At 34.0% G+C, this 9,701-nt stretch overlaps 1 protein-coding gene across 3 annotated transcripts in view; it reads right to left on the reverse strand.

The window, feature by feature from the left end:
* Window positions 1–3,235: 3,235 nt before the first annotated feature.
* Window positions 3,236–9,701, reverse strand: part of ADAD1 (adenosine deaminase domain containing 1) — a 51,846-nt gene continuing 45,380 nt past the window's right edge. For 2 of the 3 annotated variants that reach the window (XM_023217606.2, XM_023217609.2), the window contains one exon: window positions 3,245–3,402. In XM_023217606.2, the coding sequence (XP_023073374.1) occupies window positions 3,289–3,402 (114 nt within the window). In that variant the 3' untranslated portion in view covers window positions 3,245–3,288. Of the gene's footprint in view, window positions 3,403–9,701 lie in introns of all 3 variants that reach the window. The other variant, XM_023217608.1, reaches the window with a different exon arrangement.

Consider the following 9,701-nt stretch of genomic DNA (forward strand, 5'->3'; position numbering starts at 1 on the left):
CTCCCAAAGTGCTGGGATTACAGGCGTGAGCCACCGCGCCTGGCCGAAATCTCCATAATCTTTAAACATTTAAAACATCCTAACCATATTATTCTTATCACCAAACTGCTAGAAAAAATAAAATGCAGACACTGCCTACAACTTCTCATCTTTAGCATTCCTCAATGATGACCAATCTCAATTCTAATACGACTTTTTATTATTATTCTGTAGGGTGGTATTTTTCAAAGTGTGGACTAAGTATCACCTGTATCAAACCACCTGCAATAACTTGTCAAAATGCAGATTTGCGACCTTTCCCTAGATTTGCTCAGACTATCTGGTTGCTTCTCTCGAGAAGCCAGGTTTGGGAACTGCTGTTTTAGACACCAGTGAACTCATTGTTGCCAAATCCAAAAGTTTTTTTTTGTAGTTCTCATTCTCCTTGACCCCTCTGCAGCACTTAAGAATGTTGATTTTATTCTTGAAATTTCTCTTTGTGCTATCCTTGCTCTCCACTTACCTGTCAAAGAACTCCATGTTTCCTTATTTTTCTGAATCCAATATATGAGTGTTCCTTGAGGTTCTAGCCCTAATCCTCTTTGTACTCTCCCTGAAGAAGCAAACACCTTTTCTCATAACTTCAATAACTACTGTTAACTATCTGCATAATCTTTGCAAACGACTGATTCCCAACCTTTTACCAAAGGTCCAAAACTTCCTTAAGGTCTTCGTTACCATATTTCTTATTGCTATATATCTCCAAGTAGCCATCTTATTGCCATCTTTAAAATGTCAAAATTTCAAATCTTTTCAGAAAAATCATATTCCATTCTTGACTTCTCTACTTGTAGTACTAATGGTACCTCCAGTCATCCGGCTCAAAGTCATGGAGTCACCTTTGTCTTGTCCATCTCCTTTATTTCATGTATTCTGTTTTCATTGCCTAGCATCCCATCATTACTTGAATTTATCTTCTTTATAAATGGTAACAATCCTGGTTTGGGTCATCATTATTTCTTACGTAGGCTGTTATCATGGCCTCCTAAATTTTCAGTCTTCTCTTCTCTAATCTCGAACACAATTCCTCTCTAATCTTTATTATTTCCAGATATAATGCATTTTCTCTCCCATTTCAGCTTACCAAATTTTACCCATCCTTCAATGCTTGCCTCAGATCACCTTAGAGCTAAAAGGAGGCTTAAACTTAGATACAAGCAATTTAGTGGTTTTTGAACAATTTTAAAAGTGGAAGTTTAGAAGTCTGAATTTAGAAGTTTGGTTTTCTTCAAGCAAACTATCTTGCAGAACTTCAATACATAACATGTGAGAGATGAAAAGCACAGCTGTTTTCGATGAAGGGCAGCCTGGAGCCCTTCCCACAAAGAAGGAAAATTATTAGTTTAAACTTCATCCTTGCAAAGATAAAGAACTGAAGAGCGATTAAATGATTCACAGTAGTCTCAGCCATAAAAGCAAATGTTGGGCTTCACGTCCATTTCCTGACCTTTCTACTAAATGACTGCCTTCTACTCCATGCCATCTCCTTTATCCTTTATGAAGTCTCTCTTGATATCCCTTATCTAGACAAAATATTTCCTTTCTTGAAACCAAAACACCACACATAATTGAATGTACATAGTATACAGAGGCAGCGACTACATGTTGAATAAATGAGTGGTACTTAGTAGATTTTGTCTGTAAAACAGTTGGGCATTTTTATCTTCCTCTTAAAACTGCAAATTTCGTGAGGAAACAAATTGTCTTTTACTGATCCTCATGGCAGTGCCTAACTCTGGGCCTTTTAATAATGAGGCAGAACTTTCAGACACAAATGAAAGTACTTGGTGCTTTCCCACATTTTGTAAGTGCCAGCTAAAAGCAAAATAGTTATGAATGGAAGAGCCAAGAGAAGGTGAAAGATCTTGTATTTTCAAAGGCAAGTTTACTATCAAGGAGAAGTGAAATAATAGAAAGCTGAATATTTGCTATGAAAAGAAACAGCCCTGCAAAGAAAATAAAAATATTGAACAGAGAAATAGCAGTTGCAGAAATAAGCAATAAATACTATGTAACTAACTGAAATGGAATTTATTAATATTGTGTTTATTTTAATCCACATGAAACTGCCCATATTTTGATCCCCTTTTAATCCACCAAAAAGGCAACTTCACATGATTCAACCTAGTATCAGTAGAGTTTAGATTACTGAAAGATGTCTTTCCAGCATGACTTCACCGTTCATCAATTAAATTCTACCATACTTTTAGAACAGACAAAAACCCAATTTATATACACCTCATTTGTGACTGTAACAGTTCATGTGGGGTAGGTGTGAGATTGATAAGTTTAGTAAAGATCTAAGGTAAGGGGGACAAAATCTGAGCACCAATCATGTTTAATATATCTGTGATTGCAAACCAAGGAATAGGATGTAGAAGCTAAAGTATGGGACAAACAATTTCACTAAAGATACTTCTCCTAACTCAAAAGTAAGTAAACTTTCCCTTTCTTTCTTTCTAATTACTGTATAAAGACATACAGGTAAAATGCTAAACAGTCTTTTACTGACTTATAAATTAGAAATCCCTGTTAATCTTAATTATAAATAATGAAATCACATTTGGTACAGATAGATCTTGTAGAACAGTTGAAAATGGGCAATCATATTTAATGTACATATGACAATCCTCTATTAATAGAGTAACTACTTTATCAAACTATTCCTTAACATGGTTAATATTTTTCTACATTTATATGTGCAGTTTGCATTCATGAACTCCTTTAACATGAGAGCTGATGTTTTAGGTATTGTTTCTTTACTAACACCTAGCATGGTGACTGGCAAATATTAGGCAGTCAAATGTCTGTTGAATTCATCAGTGAGTATGAATCATTATTTTTATTCTTGACCTCTAATATTTAATTTTTAAAAAACTGAGATGCCAGGATACAATATTAAATATGGTAGCCACATGGACAGCTTTAAAGCAAAAACTTAAAAGAAAAGGAAATCTGTATTAAACTACAAAAAGGAAAATGGCTTTACAGTATCTGTCAAAATAAACACAAAATGGCTACATATTCAAATAGGTAAGTCCTTTTCCAAGAAAATGAAAAAGTAAAAAGCCCTAATGTTTCAATGTAATTTGGCAGGAATGTTTAGAAATTTTCAGCAATCACTGCACATTGCTATTGTTAAGACTCTGATTCTGAAAGTTGAAAACCACCAATATTTTAAAAACATTTTTACTAGTCAAAACATACCAAACAATACAAGATTTTTAATGTGACAATGGATTGCCTATTTCACATGTTAAATTGCTCTATGCAGGGAGATTTCACAATCCAGGATCCATAGCCATGTTGTTGTAAGTAGGATTTCAACTTACATTTAGCTTCTTGATAGGAGGCAGACATACACTAGAGAAGAAAAAAAAAATGAATTACAGAAAACAAGCAGCATTTAACTTCTGAAAAGTAGCCCCAATATTGTTTCTTTAGCTTGAAATTTTAAAAAGTTAATGCAAGTCTTTTTTTAATTCCTATATTTTAATATTTTTGAAGCTAAAACATTTTCTTCCCAACACTCCTAAAAAGCAATTCTTCTTTTTTTTTTTTTCTCAGAGCCAAAGTCTTGCTCTGTCATACAGGCTGGAGTATGGTGGTATGATCACTGAATTCCTGGGCTCAAGCCATCTTCCAGCCTCAGCCTCCTGAGTAGCTAGGACTACAGGCATGCACCACCATGCCCCACTATTTTTTTTTAATCTTTTGTTGAGATAAGGTCTTGCATGTTGCCCAGGCTGGTCTTGAACTCTGGGCCTCAAGTGGTCCTCCACCTTGGCCTCCCAAACCTCTGGTAGTATAGGCATGAGCCACCACACCTGGCCAGTTTTTCTTCTTCTTCTTCTTCTTTTTTTTTTTTTAACATTTTAAATTAAAAGATTAATCACTCTCATTGAAGAAAATTTGAAAAATAGACAAAATATAAAGAAGGAAACAAAAATTATCGGTAATCACAAAACTCCATGGTGGCAGATAAAACTAATGGTGGTAGATAGCCACCATTAATATTTTGGCGAATTTTCATTTTTTATAAATGACAATATAAATGAATTTTTAACAAGCTGGTTTTATTGAGATATAATTTACATACCATGAAATTCATTCACTGTTAAGTATATTGTTCGGTGTTTTTTAATGAATTCATAGAGGTATGTAAATATCAGCATAGTCCAGTTGTGAAACAAATCTCTCACCTCTAAAAAGTTCCACTGTACTCACCTGCAGTCCTGGTGCCAGGACCAGCCCTAAACCCAGACAACCACGAATCTACTTGCTGTCTCTAGAGTTTTACTTTTTCTAAAAAATTCATATAAATTAACACAATAAGGATCCTGTTGTGTCAGGCTTCTTTTAGTTAGCATAAAGTTTTCCAGTTCATTTAGTTTGTTTCATGTATCAGTAGCTTGTTCTTTTTTATTGCTGACCAGTATTCCATTGTAGGGGTATAATATTTCATTGCAGGGGTATAACACATTTTGTTTATGTATGCACCAGCTGATTAACATTTGAATTGCTTCCAGTTTTTGGCTTTTCTGAATAATGCTGTTATAAACATGCATTACCAGTGGAATTGCTGATCACACATTTACCATCTTAAGAAAATGCCAAACTGTTTTCCAAAGCGGCATTTTCTCATAGTCTGTAGTTTGTATTTTCATTTCCTTAATGATGAATTTTGAAAAGCAAGTATTCTATTTTGGAGTCAAATGATCAATTTTCTTCTTTTATGGGTTATACTTTTGGTATCATATCTAAGAAATCCTTCCCTAATAATGTAAATATTTTCTAATTTATATTTAATAATGTAAATATTTTCTCATATTTTAAACTTTTATAGTTTTAGCTCTTAGAGTTAGATCTAAAGTCCATTTTGAGTTAATTTTTGTGTATGACTGACATAAAGATCTAAGTTAATTTTTTGTTTCACCCACATATATCCCACCATTTTAGCATTATTTGTTGAAAAATGATTCTCCCATAAAATTGGCACTTTTGTACAAAAACAATTGATCATATGTGTATAGGTTTATTTCTGTTCCACTGATCTATATGTCTATTATATCAATACATTGTCTTAATTACTATAGCCTTATTGTAAGTTTTGAAACTAGGTAAGTTTTCCAACTTGGTTCTTTTTCAAAATTCTTTTGGCTCTTAAATGTCCTTTGGATTGCGCTGGGCACGGTGGCTCATGCCTACGATCCCAGCACTTTGGTGGGTAGAGTACTTGGGGTCAGAAGTTCGAGACCAGCCTGGCCAACATGCTGAAACCCCATCTCTATCAAAAATACAAAAAGGCGTGGTGGCAGGCACCTGTAATGCCAGCTACTCAGGAGGCTGAGACAGGAGAATCACTTGAACCCGGAAGGCAGAGGTTGCAGTGAGCTGAGATCATGCCATCACACTCCAGCCTGGGTGACAGAGCAAGACTCTGCCTCAAAAAAATAAAAAAAAGTCCTTTGGATTTCCATATCAGTTTCACAATCAGCTTGTCAATTTCTACACAAAAGCCTGCTGGAAGTTTAATTTTGCTTTGAAGCTATAAATTAATTTGGAGAGAAGTGACATCCTAACAATACTGTTTTCCAGTGCATTATGATGGTACATCTCTCCATTTACTTAGGTTTCCTTCAATTTCTCTCATCTATGTTTCATCATTTCCAGTGTACAGGTCTTGTATTTCTTTTAAATTTATTCTTCTGTGTTTACACACGAACACACACACACACACACACAAAAGTACACATTTGGTGCTACTGTGGATGAAGCTGCTTTCTCAATTTTTTGAGCATTCATTCCTTGTATAGAAACAAATTATTTTTCTACATTGCTCTTATATCTTGTGACCTTGCTAAAGTCACATATGATCCACTTGTTTGTTTTTGGTAGTTGCCAAAGAATATTTTATCTACAAGATACAATTTAGGGAAAAAAAAATTTCTTCATCCTTTACAGTATAGGTACCTTTTTACCTCTTTTTCTTGCCTTGCTCCACTCACTAGGACCTACAGAACAGTGTTGAATACAAGTGCTGAGAGCACACATTCTTGCCTTCCTCCCCAATCTTGAGTAGGGAAAGGAGTTATTCAGTCTTTTAACTATTAAGCAGAATGTCAATGGTAGGCTCTTCATTGATGCCCTTTATGAAGGTGAGGAAGTTCACTTCTATTCCTTGTTTGTTCAGTGTTTTTATTGTGAATGGGTGCTGGACTTTGTCAAATGCATTTTGTACGTCTTTTGAGATAATTATACAAATTTTAAACTTGAATTTATTCATATGGTGTGTTACATAAAGTAATTTTCTGATCTCAAATCAACCTTGCATTACTGGTATAAACCTTCTTGGTTGTGGAGTATAATCCTTTTTGTATGTTGCTGGATTTGGTCTGTCAATATCTTGCTAAGGATTTTCACATTTATTTTCATGACAGAGATTGTAGTTTTCATTTCTTGTAATGTTTTCTGGCCCACTTTTGGTATCAGGGTAACACTGGACTTGTAAAATGAGTAGAGAAGCATTTTCTCCTCCATTTTCTGAAAGAGTTTTTGTAGGATTTGTATTATAGTTTGCTTATATGTTTGACAGAATTCACCAGTGAAGTCATACATGTGTCTGAGATTTTCTTTAGGAAAATAATTTAATTAGTAATTCGATCTCTTAAGTTTTATTTGGATATTCTATTTTTGAGTCAGTTTTTATGATTTGTGTCTTTCTAGGAATATGTCCATTTCATCTAACTTGTTTGTTGACAAACAATTGTTCATAATCCCTTATAATAATATTAAGCTTCTTAAGGTCTGTAGTGATGATCATTTTTTTTTAAATTCCAAATTTTGATAATTTCTATTATCTGTTATTTTTTCTTGGTTAATCTAGCTAAAGGATTACCAAGTTTAATTTTTTAATGAACCAAATTTAGATTTTTTCTTATTTTTTTCTATTTTCAATTTTACTGATTTCTATTCTGATTCATTACATTTTATTATTTCCTTCCTTCTACTTACTTTGGTTCTGATTTGCTCTTCTTCTTCTGGCTTCTTGAGCTTGAAGCTCAAATAACTGATTTTAAGATTCTTTTCTAATATAAGCATTTAAAGCTATACATGTCTAAGTACTGATTTATATAGTCATTCCTTGGTATCCATGGGGAATTGGTTCCAGGACCCTCTAGAAATACCAAAATCTGCAGAAGCTCAAGTCCCTTATATAAAACGGCATGGTATTTGCATATAACCTAGGGACATTCTCTCATATTCGTTAAATCATCCCTAGATTATTTATAATATCTAATACAATATAAATTCAATGTAAATAGTTGTTATACTGTATTTTATTTGTATTATTTTTATTTTTGTATTTTTTTTTAAACTTTACCTTCCCCCCTCCCCCAAATATTTTCGATCCATAGTTGGTTGAATCTGAGAATGCATAACTTATGGCTACAAATGGCCACCTGTATTCCATAAATTTTAATATATCACATTTCACTTTCACTTAGTTCAAGGTATTTCTTAGTTTTCCTAATAATTTTTTCTCAAACCATGAGTTATTTGGAGGCGATATAACTTCCAAATATATAGCAGTTTCCCATATTTCATTCTGTTCTTGATTTCTAATTTAATTCCATAGTGGTTAGAACATACTTGGCATGATTTTAACCCTCTTAAAATTACTGAGACTTGCTTTATGACCCTATGCTGAAGAATGTTCCATGTGGGCTTGAAAAGAACATACATTCTACTATTGTGTAGAGTGTTTTCTACAGGTCAGTGAGTTTTGATTAGTTGGTAGTGTTTAACTATCCTATATTTTTATCGATTTTCTGTGGAGTTGTTCTATCAATTACTGACAAAGGAGAATTAAAACCAACTACAGTTGCTGAATTGTCTATCTTACTTCACAACTCTGTCAGATTTTGCTTGTATATTTTAGGGCTTTGTTGTTACACCCACATACACGTATCTTTGTAATGTACTGACCTTTCTACCACTGTAAGATGTTGCTCTTTGTCTCCAGCAATATTTCTCCTCATGTATATTTAATATTAATATAAATATTCCAGCTGTCTTATTATTTATATGATAGGTCTTCTTTCATCCTTATGACTTGCAATTTATTTGAGACTGAATTTAAAATGTGTCTGTTGCAGACAGCATATATTTGAATCAGGCTTTTTTTAAACCCAGTCTGACGATCTGTCATTTGACTGGAACAATTAGTCTACTTTATTGTAATTATTGATATGGTGAATTCATATTGCCATTTTACTATTTATTTCTCACATCTTATGTCTTTTTACAATTTATCTGCTTTTTCCTTACTGTCCTATAGTTTAAGAAAAATGTTTTACTGAATTATGTTAATCCTTCTGTTGGTATTTTATCAATAGTTTTTCATTTATTTTCCTCATGGCTGCATTAGGAATTACAATATAGCTCTTTACCTTACATATTTGATTTCAGATTCATACTGGCTTATGGTAAAACAGCAACTTTATTTCAATATAGAGCCATTTCTTACCAAATCCTTTGTTATATTGTCATATATATTGTATCTATGTTATAAACTCAACAACACAGTGTTGTTTTAAACAACTTTTTAAAAAGAAAATAAGAGCAAATATATAGACATGCACATATACATACTCACAGGTCTCATGTTTATCCACACAATTATCATTTTCAGTATTTACTATTCCTTCCTGTGGATTTGCTATCATCTGGTACAATTTTTTCCAAGCTTCAAGAACTTTCTTTGGAATTCCAATTAGGGAAGTACTACTAACAACACATTTTCTTAACATTAGTTTAACCTGTGAATGCTCTTATTTTGCTTTTATTTCTGAAGGATTATTTTCCTGGATACAGAATCCTTGGTTGCCAGGAGTTTTCCTTCAGCACCCTGAACCTGCCATTATACTGCCCTTTGGGCCTCCACTGTTTCTTTTATAACAGCTTTGTTAAGATATAATTCACAAGTCACAAAATTTACCCTTTTAAAGTGTACAATTCAGCCTAATTTGTGCAGCCATCACCATTAATTTTAGAACTTCTCCATCAACCCAGAAAGAACTTTGTATCTATTAGCAGTCACTCCTGATTCTTCCTCCTCTAGCGCCTGAAAACCACTATTTTCTGTCTGTATGAATTTGTCTATAATAGACATTTAATATAAATCAAACCACATGATATAGGGCCTACGCATTCTTTCACTTGACATAATATCTTATTGTATCTGGGCTCTCAATTATATTTCATTGTCTATATGTCAGTACCACACTGTCTTGATTACTGTAGTTTTATAGAAAGTTTTGAAATTAAGAACTATGGGCCAGGCGCAGCGGCTCAAGCCTGTAATCCCAGCACTTTGGGAGGCCGAGACGGGCGGATCACGAGGTCAGGAGATCAAGACCATCCTGGCTAACACGGTGAAACCCCGTCTCTACTAAAAAATACAAAAAACTGGCCGGGCGAGGTGGTGGGAGCCTGTAGTCACAGCTACTCGGGAGGCTGAGGCAGGAGAATGGCGTGAACCCAGGAGGCGGAGCTTGCAGTGAGGTGAGATCCGGCCACTGCACTCCAGCCTGGGCGACAGAGCGAGACTCTTGTCTCAAAAAAAAAAAAAAAAAAAAAAAAAAAAAAAAAAAAAAAAA

The sequence above is a fragment of the Piliocolobus tephrosceles genome, chromosome 3, assembly GCF_002776525.5.
Source record: "Piliocolobus tephrosceles isolate RC106 chromosome 3, ASM277652v3, whole genome shotgun sequence".
Lineage (NCBI taxonomy): Eukaryota > Metazoa > Chordata > Mammalia > Primates > Cercopithecidae > Piliocolobus > Piliocolobus tephrosceles.